Below are 18,755 nucleotides of genomic sequence, written 5' to 3'. Positions count from 1 at the left end.
GTGTTGTTGTTTGTTTGTTTTGTTTTTGTTTTTGCTGAGGCAGTTGGGGTTAAATGACTTATCCAGAGTCATACAGCTAGAAAGTGTTAAGTGTCTAAGGTTGGATTTGAACTCAGGGCTTCCTGACTTCAGGGTTGGTGCTCTATCCACTGCGCCACCTAGCTGCCCCTATTTTTTCATTCTTTATATTTTGTTTTGTTCTTTCTTGCGAATGCATAGCTTCACTGGCTTCCCATTGCCCAGTTATAATTTTCAAAGAGTTATTTTTATCTTTAAGGCTTTTGTATCTCCTTTTCTGGTTGGTTAACTTTTTTTTTTTTTTTTTTCCATAATCTTATTTTTCTTGGATAGTTTTTAAGTTTAGTTTAGTTTTTCCTCAAGGCTTCACATTTGATTTTTAAATTCTCTTTTGAGTTCTTCTATGAATTATCTCCGGGCAGGGAACATTTCACGGCCCTCTTTGGGATTGAAGCTGAAGATGGAATCCTGGGCTTCCCTGTTCCTATAGTTAAGTTTCTGTGCTTGGAATCTTTCTATTTTGCTTGTTCACTTTTTCTTAATAAGAACTATTAATATTAAGCTCTTCCCGACAAATTCTACCTTCCTGCAAAGTGTGGTTCCTGTCCTTCCCCTTTACTTTCCCCCCACATACACTCACTCACTCCCAGTGTGTTGGTTCCTTTCCTCCCAGACACATAGCCTGACTCCATAAACAGTCCAGGAGGTGAAAGTCTCTGGTTCAGGCTGATGCTCCAGCCACCCCCAGCTCTCCCCAGGTTCCCCACTCAGAGTTTCTGTGGAGAGAGCCCGGGGGTGTCTGCACTTCACACAGGTTCATCCCAGCGGCGTCTTCAGATCTTGTCAGGTTTTATCCAGAAGTCATTTGACATTTCTTTCTGGTTCTGGTCAGATGTTGGTTTCCAGAGGCAGAAAACATTTACTGTGGAGGGAGGTTGGGGGCTTTCTGTGGTATTCAACAACAAACTCCTGTCACTACTTTTCTGTCCCCCTTTATTTTAAGCTGTCGGGGAGTTAGTTCTTAAGAAGCATCTGCTTTTGTGTGGGGGCTTCATAGAGAGATCATGGCAGTCCCTGCCTTCAGGGATCCCTCCCAGTCTAATGGGGACAGGCAGGAGCACACAGCTTTGCATGAACAGCTCCAGACAGCCTGAATAACAGTCCCAGACGGCAGGTGCTCAGATGGAGGAGGACTGGGGTTCCAGCTGGGATGAGACGCAAGCCTAGAGAAGTGCAGATGAGGAGGGTGAGCGATCCAGGATACTTGCGGGGTGGGCGTGGAGGCAAGGAGAGGAAGGGCCAAGGGGGCAGAGACATGTTTCAGACTCGTGAGAGCCATGCACAAGCCCCTGTGTGCCTTCGGAGTACAGCCCCTTCCAGCTCAGCTAGGCCAGGTTCCAGCTTGGACAGAGCTCTGATGGGCCCAAGGCATCATCATCGTGAGCCCTGGGAAGGTTTACAAACTCAAACGGGCTTTAGAAATAGCTCATTTTTGTCCTCAGAGTAACCCCAAGAGGTGGTTGAGAGGCTGCTATCCCCATTTACAGATGAGAAAACTGAGGTCCCAGAGAGAGTGGGAATCCCCTTAGGAGAGCTCTGGGCAAAGGCTCTGATGGCTAGATGGATTATATAGAGTGCATCGAGAGGTGCCTTTTGTACTTACTTAGTGGAGTCTGAATGAGGCCTGTTCCACAGAAACCACGGGAGGGCAGCCTGGTCACAACTTTATGTCTGGTGTTGAGAGAAGGAATCAGCTGTCAAGTTTTGGAACTGGAGATTTCTGAGCTCATTACAATGAGTAATGGGTACAAATTCCGGTTCACCGACTCACATGGGTGCGCTCTAGGAACTGCCCCAAATCTTTTCCTACAGGACAGTGACATATCCTTGAGGCTGTTTTTCTTACATAATTCTTGGTTACATTTGACTGCTCACATCCACTGGTCTTCTCCACCTTGTCCACTGGGTGACTTTCATTGTCTTGATTCTAGGATTTACCTCTCTCAGGCCCCACTGGAGGAATTGTTAGAAAGATGGAGCTTTATTTTCCAGGAGAAATTTGGGGGAATTAAAAGCATTTTTTAAAGTGAGATTAAAAATGACCATTGTTTTCTTCTTTAGAAAAGCATTTTATAAAGGAAGATGTGTAACGTGCTTTGCAAGTACTAGCTATACTTATAGTTGTCTTAGCCATAGGCATGGTCTCTGCTCTGATGGCTGTTGTTTCTTAGTAATCATGCTAATAAGGCCATGTGACCATCTGTTGGGTTGAGGATGAGCCATGAGGTCATTTCCGGTCTTGACCCTGATTCCATGATTCTAGTTCTTTGGCAATTGGTAATAACCGAATGATGATGTGCAGAAGAGGAGTTCCTGAAAAGCTAGTTGGAGAGCTGAAAAGCATCTCACAGAACATTTCATCTAGAAGCCACCTGTGATCCTGATGAGCCTTACTTGACAGTTCACTGATTATTACTGAAACAACTTAATTTCAGGAAAGGGAGTTTTCTGTTGCCTTATACAGTTGTCATCTGGTAGGAAAGTGCCCCCCCCCATCCCACCCTCAGACCCAGAGGGCCTCCCCTTGCACCCGTGTGTAACCAGGAGCAAACGCCTGCTGTCATCTCTGTCGTGACAGAACCCACATGCAAGACCTGAAGGACGTGACTAACAACGTGCACTATGAGAACTACAGGAGCCGGAAGCTGGCGGCCGTGACGTACAACGGGGTGGACAATAACAAGAACAAGGGACAGCTGACCAAGTGAGTGGGGCTGGTGGGAGGGCCAGTAGGGAATGGGGATGTGCGTGCTTGGGCCTGGGACTCCCTTCGGGGAGTCAAGGTCAGGCCTCGAGGCAGCTCCTCCCTAAATTCCACCATTTACCATGTCCTGGTGGGAGAGGTGGTGATTCCCCTGCCTCACCTGGCAATGTCCTGGGACATCCCAAGGCATTTTGGAAATCTCCTCTACCCCAGCGGGGTGGTGGTACAATGGACAGCGTCCTGGGGTCTTCTGGCTCCTCCCCATCTGTTCTCCTCCTGGTGGGGAGGCTGACATTCACCATTGTATCTGTCCTCTAATGCAGGGCCATATTTAATTTTAAATTTTTCCTCTTCCCTAGCATTTTGCTTTAAGTACAGTAGGTATTTAGTCATTCCTCTTCCTACTGCAATCCCAGAATCCTTTTAGCTTGAACCTCAGAGTGCTCCCTCTTTAAGCTGCCGTTTTGTGACAGCTGCTTTGGGGAGCTCTCCAAGGCTGATCTGTTTTATATTTTTTATCACTGAGACTCTGCAAAGGTGACGTGCACATGCAAAAGAGGCTGCTTATGTATGCAGGGCTCTGGTGTGCACCAGACTGGCAGGCGTGAAGACCCTTCCTCATTTTAAAGTGTCAGAACATCGTGCAAAATTAAAATGCCTGCTACTGTTTTCTGTTTAGATTAAATGAAGCTGTGCATTTAGTATGAGTTTATTCAGCAAGTACTTAAACTCATTTTTCATGGTTCCTCTGGAGTCAGAGGCCCAGTCTCATGTGTGACCCCAAGAAAGTCCCTTCCAGGCAGGTCTTCACTCAGCTGTTAAATGAGGAAAGGCCACGGTCCTCCCGTCTTCAGTATCCTGATTTTTGTGGTTTGATCACAAAACATGGTCGTCCTCAGTTTCCAATAGAGCTGATGATGGAGTTCCAATAGAGTTCTCCGATAGAGAACTGAAATGTCACCACGGGCATGCTAACTGGCACAAAATCCCATTAGAATTCTTAGGATTGGTTTTTTTAGGGCTGTTATGTTTGCTGCTTAAGCCTTTAAAATCTGGTGTGCAAATTGTTAATTAAACGTCTCTGTTAATCAGTTTCTCCCTTGGCTCTCTGTGGCACTGGCGGGGCCTGACAGTGGCCATTTTCTCTTTGTTCCGTGGGTCACCTCTGACCTCCTTCCCTTTCTCTTTCATGGGCCTCCTTGGTTCCTAGGGCTTGGAGTAGGACTTCCCTGTAGCTGCCTCCCTTCTCCACCTGGACATTCCACAGGCGCCCCAAACTTGCCATTACCTTTCCCCCTAAATGCTTTCCTTTGCCTTATACCCCTGTTTCTTTCCTAGGCCTTCCAGTCACCTCCACCTCTTCCCTTTACAGATGGGAAAACTGAGGCTCAGATAATAACAAAGGCCCTCAGACTCCAGAGCCATTATGTGCCTACTTGACCCCTTGGGGATGCACCATAGAAACAGATATAGAGTGGGAACAGCAGGCCTAGTTGTGGGCATCAGGAATGGCCTGGCCAAGCTTTGAGGGAGGGAGGGCACAGCTGGCAGAAGCTCTCAGATTGGGAGGAGCAGCATCTTGTGAGAGCGCCAACAGCTGGTCTTGCTGGGTTGGGAAAGGGGGACCAGGTTAGGGAAGACTCTTAAGTTGGGAGGGGCGTGGTTAGCCCTGGTCTTTAGGACATTGGGGTGGCCGAGGGGAGGATTTACAGCCTGGCCTCCCTTAGCCCGAGTGCCTTCTACTCCAGGGTAAGATACCTCCTGTGTGCCTTGTTGTGGATATGGCACCTTTTGGGGAGAAAGTGCTCGTATCCCCATTTTAAGTTAAGGACACAGAAGCAGACAATCATAGCTTTTAAGGATCTGAGGAGGAACTTGAGTTCAGGTCTTCCTGATTCCAGGCCTAGCACTCTGTCCACTGTGTCGCCAGCTGGTTTGGTGCCTGCCAGACTCACCCCCCCTTAAATGGAGTTTTTTATCACTTGCTTGGTTTGTGTCCCCAAAGCAGAGGTGAGGTCCGGCGCGTAGCAGCTTGTTCACTGTGGAGTGCTGCATTTGATTAAATGGGCCTCGATGCACCTGAAGAACAAACTCCAAAGGGATTCTGGAAGACTTGTGTGTGGTACCTGCAAGTGGGAGACCTATGATTGGATGAGCCCAGGGTAGCACCAAGGACAGGGCCCCACAAATCCTGCAGCCGCTCTTCTGCCATGCTAAGACAGTATTCTTCTCCAATGTCTCTGTTAGATCAAGAGCTAAGGCTTTTTACAAGGCAAATAAATTTTAAAAGGGCTCTCTGGTAGGGTGCATTCGTTTACATGTGTAATAGCTACAAAACTTGGCATATTTTCTTAAAATCTCTTCATAGTTGAGCCATTCAACAGCGGCATGTTATAGTAATTTATTAAATGAAATCGAGAATTTACCTAATGGATAGTTTTGGTTTTGATTATATACCTTAATCTTGGCGTCCGAGGAGCCTCCCGCGTTTGCTTTCAGGAGCTGCACTTTAAACATATTAAGTCTATTTTATTTTTTAGATTTGACACAGTTGAAGGCATGTGAAGTGGTCACTTAAATTATTCCAGAGTTGAGCAGTTTACTTTAATCCCTAAGAATTTTGAATTTAGGTATAGAAATGGTAGAGCGGAGAGAATTGTCAGCTTTTGCCCAAAAGTCTCCATCCCTTCCCACTATTTCTAGCAACCAAGAATTTTCAACTTACAGAAAGGAGCTTTTGAAGCCCGGGACAACTTTCTGAGGCTGGAGTGTCTTTCCTAGATGGTGGCACTGTTCTTGGGCTGGTGACTGCCACTGTTCAGTTTCTGTGGAATGGACACGTGCTGACTACTGACAATAGATGCAAACCCTAGAAAAAAATATGTGTCCTGGTTTTGTAAATTGGCTCCCTTTCTTTGAGAAAAAAACAACAGGGTTTTGTAAACACATTGGAACAAGTAGGGAAATCTCCTTTTTGATCTGAATTCTGGTTTCTTGAGCTTGTTCACCCAATTCAGGTGAACATCAGTTTTGCCAGCCCCATGTATATGTATCTTCCAAATAGAAGCTGGCCATGTTCAGACCACCCATGAATTTTAGGAGCCCAAGGCAGGTCAGACTGGCATCTACCTGATTAAGTTCTGTTATTGGAGCTGGGACGGCCTTGATTGTCAAGTGGTCGCTTTTGTGCCCTCTTAGCCTCCTGGGAGTCCACCCAATGTCTAATTCTTTGTCTCTTTACCTCCTGGGCCCGGAGGCAGAACTCCCCCTTCTATGCCAGGGGCTAGTCTTCCCACCTTCGCAGCACTGGAGCACTGAGCTTCCATCGTGAAGCCTAAGGGAAAGGCAGCCACATCCGCTCCTTGGCTTTCTGGCCATGCTTTCTTCTATGTTGAAAATGAACTTGGATGGATGTGTTGTGATGCTGGTCTGGGCGTAGGTTTGCAGGGTATCCGTTCCTCTGATTTATTCAAAAACTCTAAGCCTTGGGTAGTATCGCTGTCTTAGAATAAATGATAGGTATCACTACAATTTTAATATTTACATAAGTACAAGTTAGTCTCATTAATTCATGTACTCTCCTTTTCCCCCAAAGAAAAGAAAAAAACATTTTAAATCACTCCAGCCTTTTTCTCATGGCTTGCTTCTAAATGACCTTTAAAACATCCCAATCTCTTCTCATTTGCTTTGCTTGTCCTACCTGTTCTGAAACGCCATCTCTGACCACAAACCGTTGATTGCCGTCTCTTGGGTCTTGCCTTTGTTTTTAGTTCCTAAGACACAGGTCGTGTTCTGACTACGTTACAGATTTTTGACCATAGCTAAGCCAAGGCCTCTTGACCGGTGGGAACCTTGGGGGGGCTGTGATGATCCCTGGGGCCCTAGAACAGTGTGGCACAATATTCTGTCTGGAGGCCAGGTGTCCTGAATAACATTAGGGCAATTTCAAGAAGAGAGACATTCACAGACTTGTTTTCAAAAACCAGAGAAGACTGAGCCCCGCCACCTCGGTTTTGGTCTTGGTTGTGCATTGCATGCTCAAGATTGGTCTTCCCATAGTTAATGAGCCAAACTCTGGTTTTATCGTGCCTGCAGGAGTCCCCTGGCTCAGATGGAGGAAGAAAGAAGGGAGCACGTGGCCAAGATGAAGAAGATGGAGATGGAGATGGAGCAGGTGTTTGAGATGAAGGTCAAAGAAAAAGTGCAGAAGCTGAAAGACTCCGAAGCCGAGGTATTCTCCCTAAAGTACCATCATCTCATTAGGGGCAATGAGGAACATTTCAGTGACCAACAGCAAAGACTTTATAATCTTCATTTTAATTACTAGTTTTAACCTCTTCTAATAAACCTTTTTCCAAAACCAACAGTTTTGAGTTTCTTTCTACTCCTGCCCTGACATCTATGATGTACAAAGGCCTAAGGTTCTTAAGGAGGATGGACCCAGAGGCCGACCCCAGCTTGGCAGAAGTTGCCACCAAAACCTAAGATATAGGTGTAGCTTTTCGTCCATGACCTTTCCCAAAGGGAAAATTAATGACCAGATTTGCCACAGCTCATGTACCTGCTGCTCCTCCAGGGAGGGCCCTGAGGAAGTTTGCCCTGGTTACTCCAGCCAGACTCCTTCAGGGTACATGTTTTGAGGGATGTTAACCCAGAGCCCAAGCCCCTCAGTCAGTGGGTGCTAAAGCCCCCAGGGGGCAATTGAGCAGCTTGTCCTTAGTGGCTCTCTGGGCCCCTAGGATGGCCCTCAAGGGCTGACCTCAGGTCCAGCTTTAACCTGGCTACAGGGAGCTCAGTCTGAAGATCAGACGATGGCTGAGTTTCCCCGGTGGTAGGGAAGTACCTGTTGCTTGCTCCCTCTCCTTCCTGAAGTCTTTCCTAGACAAGAGAGTCTCAGTTGTGATGGGGGGTTGGGCTTCCCAGCAGTCACAGGGCCCTGCTGTGTTTTTACCTGTTGCCTCCTGTTTTTCTCCATTTGGGGATGTTTCTTTTGTGCTTTAGCTCCAGCGGCGTCATGAGCAAATGAAGAAGAACCTAGAGGCACAGCACAAGGAATTGGAGGAGAAACGGCGTCAGTTTGAGGATGACAAAGCCAACTGGGAAACGCAGCAGCGTATTTTGGAACAACAGAATTCTTCCAGGTAACTCGTGGGATTCCTGTAGGATTCCCTTTTTTGAGGAGTTTTGGAAAGAGCCAGTGGCATCTGTAGCTCCTCTGAGATTGGAGCCGGACTTTCTGTTTCCATGGGTTTGATAGCAAGTCACCAAGAAAGCAGCTCGAGCTCGTTCTTGGGAGGCTTCTGGGTCCATATTGGGAAATGGAACAGAGGTGGCGGTGTCCGCTTGAGCAGCTCCAGGTGACCTCTCTCTTAGGGCCTCAGTTTCCACCTTGATGAAATGAGGGCCTTAGGCTTAAGGAGCTCTCGGGACTCCTCGAGACTTGATGCCTGTGATCCTGTGGGTACAGTTGTGTAAAATGTGTGTGAAAGGAAAAGATCATTTCTGACCCTGGGGTGTAAGCATTGAACTCTAAATATTGGGTGGGAGTAGCCCAGCCCCCAAACTCTCTGGTTCTCAAAGGCATCAAGTCCTGAGGCCTTGGGGGGCTGCTCTTTGTGCTGCTTGGCAACCTTGGCAGCTCCAAAAGTGGGGTGAGGAGATGGCAGGCTCCAGGTGCCAAGATGCCCTCAGCCAGCTTGTGCTCCTTCCTGTTTCTGAGTGAGACTGGGAACTTTGCCTGTGCTTGGCCCTCAGCTGAGGAGGCTTTGTGGGGAGGGGGGGGTTTCAGGCCATTGGTGTTGACCTTGGATGCTTTTTCCTTTTCTTAGAACTTTGGAAAAGAACAAGAAGAAAGGGAAGATCTTTTAGACCCGTTCTACCACCAGTTACGTAGAAGTTGCCAATCTGCCAGCCTGGACGTCAGTGTTTGTTGGATCCCTTTGACCAATTTTGCACCATTTGTATCCATAATGATGGATTTAACAGCATGACAAAGTTTTTTTTTAGTTTTTTTTTTTTTTTTTTTTCCGGTTAATGGAGATTAAGATGCCTTGAATTGCCTCGTGGTGTCGGCGTACTTAGAAGTAAACACCTCTAAGTACCTTTCCAAAATTTTTTTTTTTTTTTTTAACAGATATCTTCACTTTAATGCAAGAGAACATTTTACTGTTGTACAATCATGTTCTGGTGGTTTAATTGTTTACAGGATATTCCAAAATAAAAGGACTCTGGAAGGTTTGCGTGGAGGAGAACTCGCCATACTCTGATACAAACTGTGCTTCTCTCTCTGTGTCTCTCTCTCTCTCTCTCTCCCCCTTAGACTTCTCTGCAGATGAGAACGTGACCTAGTCTAACACAGCTGACCCTCTTTTTTGACACTTCCATTGTTTAAAAATACACATGGAAAAAAAAAACCCTATAAGCTTCCACTGCACCTAAAAGCTTTTTATAACAGCCCTTTCTTGTTTGGAATTCTTTAAATATATGCTCTTCTCAATTTAGTGACTTCTTTAGCCAGAAGACTCTCATTACTGCTTCATTTTTGTAATAACATTTAAATTTAGATATTTCCGTATATTGGCCCTGCTAAATAGAATATAGCGTCTTTCATATGGTAGGAACCAGCGAGTAAAACTTTCCTTTAACTCCCTTTTTACACTTTATGGTAAGTAGCAGGAAAAATGCATTAATAGGTCATTTCTAGATAAAAATGTGGAGTTAACTACCAACTTGTTTCTACCTGTGTGCAGTCTCTTTATTTTACTAGAAATGGGAATCATGGCCTCTTGAAGAGAAAAAAAGTCACCGTTCTGCATTTAGCTGTATTCATATATTGCATTTCTGTATTTTTGTTTGTATTGTAAAAAGTCACATAATAAACAATATTGTGATGTAACACTTTTGTCTAAAGTACTTTGCACCTAAAAATCGAGGAGCACTCATGATCACCTGGGCAGAGACCGGCAAGGAGAGAATTCCCAGTCCTTACTGATAAGACGCCTATCCCAGAATTTTGTGTGAGTACTTTTGGCTCATTTTCAGGGAGCTCCCAGTTGCTTTTCTGCTCCAAGGAGATAAATCCTTTATATCTCCTTACTGGTGACTTATCTATCGTATTTTCTTTGAAGAAAATTGCTGATTCAGATTCAGTTTGTCCATATATTCCTAGAGCATCGAATTTAACTTCTCAAAAGCCAAATTCTGAATGCTATCATGTAATAAAATGTTATCGAGTGGGTTAGTGGGGGCAAGTTATTTTTAGTGGGTTTGTTGAATGCTCCCTTTTTTCTTAGGATTATTTATCAAGGGAGCTAAAAAAAAAAAAAAAAAAAAGATGAATTCAGGATAATCATATCCATTTTGACTTGCCTTGGAAGAATAAGATTGCCATTGCTGAGATGATGGGGCAGCACCCCCTGCCCATTTTCAGGGGTCAGTCACTGTAGGCAAAATGGGAGAACATGTCAGTTATGTTCACTGAAGACCTGTTAGAAAATCATTTTCCCATTGAGTGCATTTGAGGCAGCACCATCTCCCCTCTTTTGAACAAGAACCTCACAATGTGTTTTGAGCAAAACAGAATCAAAGTTCACTTTCCTATAATCCTACAGAAAATAGGTAATGCGGGTGAGGTGTTCATCTTCATAAACAGACTGAAGGGCACAGCCAGGAGTGTTATGCTGCTCTGGCCCATGCCACCTTGACGGCAGTGTTGAAGGGAAAGTGCCCCTGCCCACTTACACACCAAGGCCCCGCTCTGTCCTGCGCGTTAAAGCTGCAGGCGTACCTCTAGCTGCTGGGGGGTTAGGTGGGTGGGGGGCACTTCAAGTTTCTTAAAAGAATTGGCTGTTTAGGACTGGAGGACAAAGGGAAGTTTTGGTTTTGTATTTTTTGTTTTGTTTTGTTTGCAAGGTAATTGGTATTAAGTAACTTGCAATAGTAAAGTGTCTGGCTCCCCCCCCTCCGTGGAGTTTTGTATTGGGTACTGGTGATAGTGAGATGGCCCCTCCCCTCCAGGTGAGGCAATGGTAACATGAGTGTAGATGAGGTACCTGGGTACCCAGGGTGTTTGGGTGCTAAGTTCCTAGTGACTAAGGGCCTCAGGACAAGGTGAGCACCTATTTACCTTGGGTGCAGGCCTTGAGATGCCAAGCAGGAGGTGCTGATTTGGGGTGATCTTGGGGTTCGCCGCGTAGGGATGTGTTCTTACCTGTGTTTGAAGATGGCATTTTCCTCTGCATGGAAAGGGGGGATGGGACCCTGTTGTCCTTGAACAGTCTTCCCAGTTTCCCCAGTTACTAGTGTCTTCCCTGGGCAGATTCCTCATGTCTGTTAGGCCGGGTTCTCTGTAGCCTGGTCTCCATGGAGTACCAGTCTCCCTGAAGCTCGGGGTCCACGGTGCCTGGCATTAGTGGGCAGTAATGGAGGCTTGTTGGTTAAAGCAGTTTGGATTGAGAGGCGGTTGTAGTCCAGAGGAGAGGTGCTAAGGGTCAGGTGACAGTGGATGGAGAGGCATAAATGACGGGATTTGGAAACTGGGTTGGAGTGAGAGGGAGCTGTGGGCTACTGGGAGGGAGGACGGCGCTGCCCTGAACAGAATCAGGGAAACTTAGCAGAGAGGAGAGTTCAGAGGAAGATGTGCATAGAATGTCTGGTTTGAAATGGCCATTAGGCAGCTGTTGCCCGGTAACCAGAAGCTTGGCGGCCAGGCTGGGTGTGTCCCCGACAGAGGGAGGATGGGGTGGGAAGTTAGGGGTGACGGTAATCTTTACATCTTTAGGTTTTTTAAAAGAAACACAGATGAGCGTGATACATGTGAAAATGAGTTTAGAAGAATTGCAGTTTTAACCTGCATTGGATCACTTGCTGTCTAGAGGTTGGGTCGTAGAGGGAGAAAATTGGAACACAAGGTTTTACAGGAGTGATGTTCAAAACTGGCTTTGCTGGTATTAAAAAGTGTAAAAATGCAGCTAATTGATGAAAGAGAAGGATTGGGGGGGGGGGGTGAGAACTGAGCTAAGTGAGCATCTTCCAAGTAAGTGCATGATCACTTTTCTGCAGTTCTCCTTTGGGCGGGATACATGTCGGAGCTGAAGACCTCAAGTGGGCCGCATCCCTTCTCCAGTGGGTCCCTTCCTCCATTGGGCTCTTGAATATCTGTCACTTGTATCAAGCTCAGCTCATCACCCACCTTCCTAACATTCCCCTTTTTTATCCCATCTCTTAATGCTCTCCTCCCACAAAACTTACTGTTGTAGCTGCCTTGAGGGCAGAAGTTCTGTTGTTTTCTCCATGGTCTTAGACTAGGGTCTTACTGGTTTTTAATAGAATAAAATTATGATTTGTGACCTGATGTTCTCTTAAGGTTTTTTCAAATCACTGAAAACCACTAGTGGGGGTGCTCAACCCCTTATTTTACCTCTGACACTTTGACTGGATCCCAGTGTACACTGGGTGACCTTGGCCCACAAGGCGATCTGAAAAGCATAGGGGTCGTGACCTTGGATTCCCAAAGCTGGGACTCCCATTTCTTGGCAGATTTGAACTTGAGAAGTTTACTGGAAGTTGATTCTTCTAAATCCCACTCTTCAGCAGACTCCAGTAAGTGCTTTGGGGACTCGGCGGATCCTCGTTACTTTCAGGGTGAGAGATCAAGTGAGCCCTATTCTTAATCAGGCTCCTTCCTGTCCTTTGTAGTTTAGGGTTTCCATCCTGGACTGCAGGGTCCTCAGGGGCCCCTGCTTTGGCGGTCAGCAGGTGAGCTCCCTTCATCTGGAAAGAGATGGGACTGGCTTAGCTGATGGGGGGTTGTCAGCCAGATCTGGATTTCTGCAAAAGGAAACATTGATCACCTGCTGCAGGCCCTGGAGGTGGAGAGGATGGCAAAGAAAGGGGGATGGCTTTATTTGGGCTCAGGCCGGGGATGGAAGTTGGGGGGGCAGATTGAGGCTTGGTGGGAAAGAATTGGGAATGAGCCTCTTCGGAGGTCTTTAAGCAGAGGCGGCGCACCCTTGGGTGGTTATAGCAGGAGTCCTGGGGTTTGTGATTCAGGGCAGACGGCTGCTGGGGCCCTGGCCAAGTCAGAGCTCAAAGGGCTTTTGGAGACCGGATGCTCAGAGGGGTTAGTGTGTGTGTGTGCGCGTGTGTGTGCGTGCATGCGTCCCATCATTGGGTAGGAAGGAGGAGGGCACAGCTGGCAACGTTTCCACCCAGCACCACAAGTAACACTTGGGAGTCATGGTTCTGGAAGCACTGGGGCCTTAACGGGCCTTTGGGCCATGAGAGGAGCGCTTGGCCGGCTAGTTTCCAGCTCCATGGGGCCCGGGCTAACTTGGTCCCGATGCATGAGCCCAGAGCGGAGGAGGGCCGATGTCGGAAGCAACGGGGTTTGGCCCAGCTTCTGGTCCAGCTCTCCGTCTGGGGTCCCCGAGACCCGCACAGACAGCCGCCGTTGGGCATGGGAAGCGAGAGGTTGCCACGCTGGCAGCAGACTTGGTTCCCATGATTTCTGAGTACGATCAAGGGCATCCAAGCCGTGGCTGGTCCCAGTCAGAGGGGTCCTGGCCGCACTTCCTCTGCCCGGAGCCTCGAAACGGGCAGAAGAATGGGAGCGCCTTTTGCTTCCCGTGGGGCGCCAGGCCCGGTCCAGGGCCCAGGGAGAGCTCAGTACAAGGAGACCTTGTTCTGAGACGGCTCAGGGGGAGGGGAGACACAAGGGCTCCTGTTCTCAGGAAGCACCTCTGGCTGCACATTGGCGGCGGCGGCGCAGGCTCCAGCTTGGCGCATAGCGGGGCGTTGGGGGCTGTTTAGGCAAAGAGCAGAGATAATGCTGACTTTGGTGTGACATGGTCATGGGGGGGGATGGGAACAGGCTCCCGGGGCCAGTTTTAGGGCTCTGCCAACGGGCCAGGTCCAAGAAGTTCTCCAGCGACCTCCCAGGCCCGGGAAGCAGACCGTGCTCCACGGCGCCCCAGCCGGTCGGGGTGCTGCTGCTCCGGCCTGAACAAAGCGTTTCCAGCTCCCGCCTGCTGGGCTTGGTCTGGGCCCAGCCTGGGGTCCGCTGTGAGCGCAGGACCTGCAGGCGCTGCTGAACATCCATCAGCTTCCTCATTCACGGACGTGGGACAGCACCAGGCCCCCGCCCGCCCTCCCCGGCCCGTTTTAGGGAAAGCAGCTGCAGGATGGGGGAGGACAGGCAGCGCGCATTTCCCCTCCTCCACCGTGGGGCCCTCAGTGGGAGCCCCCTCAGGGCTCCTCTGGCCCTGGGAGCGCCTCCATCCCGGCCCTGCTCAGCCTCCGCATGCGGCGCTCCCCGGGCTTCTCGACCACCAGCCTCGCCTGGACTCACTCAGTGCCCTGGGCACGGACCGGGAGGACGCTGGTCACCCACAGCCCGACCTTCCGGGCGGCCGCGGCCCCCTCCCCCCTTGGAGATGGCGCCTGAGGCTGGGAGCACGGGGAGGGGCCTCCCCCCCCAGCGCTGCGGGGCCCTCCGCAGCCGGTCAGGGAGGGAGGCCGCCCGGGAAAACGAGCCTCGCCTTGGAGACGCCCCCGGCCCGGGCCTCCCCAAGTCCAACGACTGGCCCGGAGCAGAGGAGTCGGGGATGGCTCAGGAAGCCGAGGAGCAGCACGGGGAGAAATCCAGCGGCCCCTGGGGGGAGGCCGGGCTCCCGGGGGGAGAAAGGGTCAAAGCCGCTTTACAGGAACCGCCTCCTCTGACCCCCCTCCCCCAGCCTAGTGGGGGGGGGCAAGGGCGAGAGAAGGCTGAGGCTGGGGGAGGGGATGCAGCCGCCCGCTGGACTTGGGAGGACCTTGGAGAGCGTCTGGCCCCATGTGCTCTGAACGTGGCCCCAGGGCCTCCGAAGCCCGGGGCGGGGGGGCGCCGCCTGCCCCAGCTCCAGCGAAGGACCTCGCTCGGGACTTCTGGGGCCCTCGCGTCCACGCCCGTTGCCTCAGTTTCCCCCGGAGGGCGGCCCCGAATTTGCGTCTTTCTCCCCGGTCCGCCTCTTGCCGCCCCGGTACTGTAGGGCAGCGCCCCCTCTTCCTGGGGAGGCCCGATCAGACGGAGAGGGGGGCTGTCAGCTCTCCGTGGGCGCAGGGAGGGAAGGCCGGAGCTCCCACCCCGCGCCAGCGTTACTGGCCCTGAGCGGCGGCGCCCCCTGCTGGGCCCGCCAGGAACGGCGCGGGCTGCGCAGAGCCCGGACCTCGGGGCCAGCAGGGGGCAGCATTTCCCCAGGCCATCTCGCGCCCGCCGCCTGTGCTCGTTTTCGGGGATCAGGTTTCCCTCCCGGCCTGAGGAGCGAGGGGGAGGCAGTCAGGCCTGGGCCGGACTCCCAGTGTCCGCCAGGGCCGCTCCTGGAGGGGAGTCCGGCACCCCCTGCCCAGCCCAGGCCCCGGGGCGCTCTGGAGGAGCAGCTTCCCCACCCCGCAGGCCCCCTCAGCGGGGAGCCTCCGTTAGCAGCACGTGACTGCCCAGCCCGGCTCAAGTAGCCAAGACCATCCTCCATGGGAGGAGTGCTCCCCGGGAGTCCTCCCTGCTTCCCAGCCCCGATCCCGAACACATTTCCCTTCCTCTCGGCCCACAATCCCCGTCTGTGCTCCCGCTCCAGCGCGGCTGAATGCCCCCAAGGAAGCCCCCTCCGGAGCTGCCCGGGGCCCCCCCAGCCTGACGTCGCCCACCCCGGCTGCCCCTCGCACAAGCAACGCTTCGCTCTTGCTGCCGGCGGTCTCCCTCCCTCCCATCCGGGACTTCCAAACCTCCCAAGCCGCGCGGCCGCAGCGCGAGACCCGGGGAGAAGCCGAGCCCGTCCTCCCGAGTTACCTCCTCTCCCCGTCCTCCCGAGTTACCTCCTCTCCCCGTCCTCCCGAGTTACCTCCTCTCCCCGTCCTCCCGAGTTACCTCCTCTCCCCGTCCTCGCCTTCAGACTGGAGGCCTGCCTCCCGCTCTCTCCTAAGTGGGCTGCGGTCTCTCCTCTCTCCCTCTCGGCCTCTGTTTCTCCCCCTTTTTTCCCCCTGAAGCACTGGGGGTAAGTGACTGGCCCAGGGTACCACAGCCAGGAAGCGTCTGAGGGCAGATTTGAACCCAGCTCCTCAGGGCTGGCGCTCTCTCCACGGCGCCCCCTAGCGGCGCCTTCTCACAAGCCCAGCCCTTTGATTTATGACTGACCCGGGCCTGCCCTCCTGTCCCTCCTCCGTCTTTGTTTTCCGGCTCTTCTCTGAGCACACCCTCGTCTTGTCTGGCTTCAGAAAAGGGGGGCGCGACCCTCCGAGGCCCTTCCCTGGCGGCCGGAGCTCTTTCCCTTTCCCCCTCGGGCCTCCGGAGCCGCAGCCCCCACTTCTCAGCTCCGGCCTGTCCCACGTCGCGTCCTTTTCGGTCCTGACCCGCCCCGGGGGAGCGCCCGGAGTCAGCGCCCCGCCCCCGAGCCTGACCCCCCGCCCCCCCAGCGCCCCCAACCCCGGCCCAGGGTCCCAAACTCGCGCCTCCCTCCACCCTCCCCGCCCCCGGGCACGTTCAGGCGGAGGGTCCCCCTTAGCGCCCTGGCTGCGTCCTGCCCCTTCTCTCCGCTGTGCGCCCCATCCCCCGGCCTCCCTCCAGCCTCCCCGCCTCCAGTCTCCTCCCCGTCTCCATCCTTTTCAAAACAATCTCGGAGGTGATCCCGGTGCTCCTTGCTCCGAGCCCTCCTCCCCGGCCATGGGAGGGCTCCCCCTGGGGGGCTCCCGTTCGGCGCGCACTTCTGTACGGACTCTGCCTGCGCCCGCCTCCGTAGCCCCCCCTTGGGGCTGGATGAGCGCTTTCCCACGTGCCCCAGACGCCTCCCGCGTCCCGACCGGCCGGTCCCCCAACAATCCTGCTCCTACTTGTCTGTTCGGGCAGACCTTCGCAGGCAGGGGAGCGGGGCGGTTAGGGAGCCGTGTTCGGTCCTCCCGAGCCAGCGTCCCAGCTTGTTCCGGGCAAGCCCGGGTGGCCCTCGGGTCTGGGCAGCTCTGGGGCACGTCCCCATGCCTTGGTCAAGTCAGTTGGCCTTGCCCTGAGCCCTCAAAACCCGCCGTGCCCTGCGTGGTGTTTGGCATCTAGTAGGTGTCTAATAAATGCTGGTTGTGGATTGATCCGAGCCATCGTTGGCCACCCAGGAATGGACCGGGGCAAGGAGAGAGCTCTGGAGAGGTCCCGCCTGCTCCGGCTGCCAGAAGGGGCATCTCGGGAGCCTTCCCGGGTCTTGAGTTGGGCCACGGGCCTGGGCTCCCTCTCCCCAGCTCTGAGCCAAAGCCTCCCCCAGTGGCTTCCTCCTGAGCAGCCTCAGCCGGCCCGGCAGGCCCCGAGCTTCCCCGAGACCCTGGGAGGCTTCTGGTGCGGGACGTGCTCAAGCTTGGGGGGAGGGGCAAGAATCCCAAAGGCCCTTCGGGACGGGCCCCCAGGCCTGGGCTCCAGAGGGAGCAGGACAAGGTGTTATTGGCGCAGATCTCTGGTGTCTCTTTCTCTGGGCGGTTTCCAGAGAATGGATTCTCCGGCGCTTCCGAAAATGTCTCGCTTCCGCCGTGGGTCTTCCCAGCGTCGCCCTGCTGGCCGCTTGCTGGCATTGGGGAAACCGCCCCCCCTCTGTTCTACGGGCCTGGGCCGGCCCAGCTGATCTGCTCTCTCCTAAAGGCTGCTCCAGTCCCCCCTTCCTCCCATTGCACGGGACAAATGGTTCCTGTTCTAAGCATGGAGGACCCTTGGAGGCTACTGGAGGGGATCCTTGCTGGCTCCATGGGGGGGATCCTCACTGGCTCTCTGGGGGGATCCTCACTGGCTCCATGGGGGGATCCTCACTGGCCTTGGGACCCTGTCACGTTGGTGATCGATTCCTGGGCCCCTGCCTTCCCTCCATGCTTCAAGGTCCTGCCCAAATCCCACCTCTTCCCAGAAGCCTCTCCTGCTCCCCTTTATGCTCCAGGCTCACCCCAAGGGGTCTGCATGTGGTCCCCCCTTACACTGGAAGCTTCTTGAGGACAGGGGCTGCTTCCTGCCAGAGCTGCATGTTTCCCCAGTCTGGGGGGCTCCCAGCACTTGGGAAGGGCCTGGCCTCTGCTCCTCCCAGAAATGAAGAATTCTGACTTCTGGACAGTTCTTGGGGAGACCAGGGGAGCACAGGACGGAGGTGAGCCAGGCCCCTCCACCCCCCACCCCGGGCCCCTCCACCACCCCGGCCTCTCACGGCCTGAGCCAGGGCTCCTTCCCCTCCAGTAACAAGAGGAAACTCACAGCCAAATGTTCACAGAGCTTGGGCCCCAAGCTCTAATCCAGCCCCAGCTCCTTCCCAACTGATCCTGAGCCTCGGCCTGGACTGCCCCTGATTCCCCCCATAAATGGCCTGCTCCCCAGCCCACGGAGACACTGCTAAGTGCCCGTCTTGGCCCTGCTCTTCTCTGGCTCTGGGCACTTTGATGAACCCAACCATTTCCATCAGGCAGAAGAAACTGCCCGCCCCAACGCTGCCCACGGCCAGGAGGCAGACCAGAGTCTGGAGGGGGATCGGGACTGGGCAATGGGTCCCTTGGATGGCAAGGAGGCAGGGAGAGGACCCCCCCCTCCCCCTCCTGGGCTGGATTTCTGTGTCCTACAGCCTGAGGGGCGGCTCCCTCGGCTGGGCCTGGCCTCATTCAGGCTTTCTTGTCCTAGGGAACCAAAGGAAGAAGCAAGGTTAATGTTCCAAGGACTCTGGGAAGGGGAGAAAGCCCAGGCCTGGCTGGCCTGCTCACTTGCCAGCAGAGAGTTTGGGCCAGGGCTGACAGCTCTGGGGGGGAGGGGAGCCTGAGCAGATCCAGGGGGTTGGGGGGCTCTGCCCATGGCGGGGGGAAATGTCAAGTCTCCCTCTTGAGCCAGCACTTGGCAAATAGGCCGCCTCAGAGGAGAAGAGGGGGGCGGGGGTCAGGGATTCGCCATTATTCTCTTGATTTTCCTCCAAAGACACGGTTTCCCTCCCTTCTCAAGCAG

General features: G+C 52.8%; 1 protein-coding gene and 1 long non-coding RNA gene across 8 annotated transcripts in view; one reads left to right on the top strand and one right to left on the bottom strand.

The window, feature by feature from the left end:
• Nucleotides 1-9,677, top strand: part of SEPTIN7 (septin 7) — a 68,939-nt gene extending 59,262 nt beyond the window's left edge. For all 7 annotated transcript variants that reach the window (XM_074284536.1, XM_074284537.1, XM_074284534.1 and 4 more), the window contains 4 exons: nucleotides 2,657-2,782; nucleotides 6,878-7,013; nucleotides 7,784-7,923; nucleotides 8,611-9,677. In XM_074284536.1, the coding sequence (XP_074140637.1) occupies nucleotides 2,657-2,782; nucleotides 6,878-7,013; nucleotides 7,784-7,923; nucleotides 8,611-8,650 (442 nt within the window). In that variant the 3' untranslated portion in view covers nucleotides 8,651-9,677. The remainder of the gene's footprint in view (nucleotides 1-2,656; nucleotides 2,783-6,877; nucleotides 7,014-7,783; nucleotides 7,924-8,610) is intronic.
• LOC141552102 (uncharacterized) lies at nucleotides 8,956-11,444 on the bottom strand. The gene is made up of 2 exons (XR_012485058.1): nucleotides 10,992-11,444; nucleotides 8,956-10,221 (listed from the first exon to the last, which is right to left on the bottom strand). It is a non-coding gene; the product is annotated as an uncharacterized LOC141552102 (long non-coding RNA).
• Nucleotides 11,445-18,755: the final 7,311 nt, after the last annotated feature.

Source organism: Sminthopsis crassicaudata, chromosome 1 (genome assembly GCF_048593235.1).
Source record: "Sminthopsis crassicaudata isolate SCR6 chromosome 1, ASM4859323v1, whole genome shotgun sequence".
NCBI lineage: Eukaryota > Metazoa > Chordata > Mammalia > Dasyuromorphia > Dasyuridae > Sminthopsis > Sminthopsis crassicaudata.
Note: the sequence above shows the minus strand (reverse complement) of the source record. Positions and strands in the feature narration are given on the sequence as shown.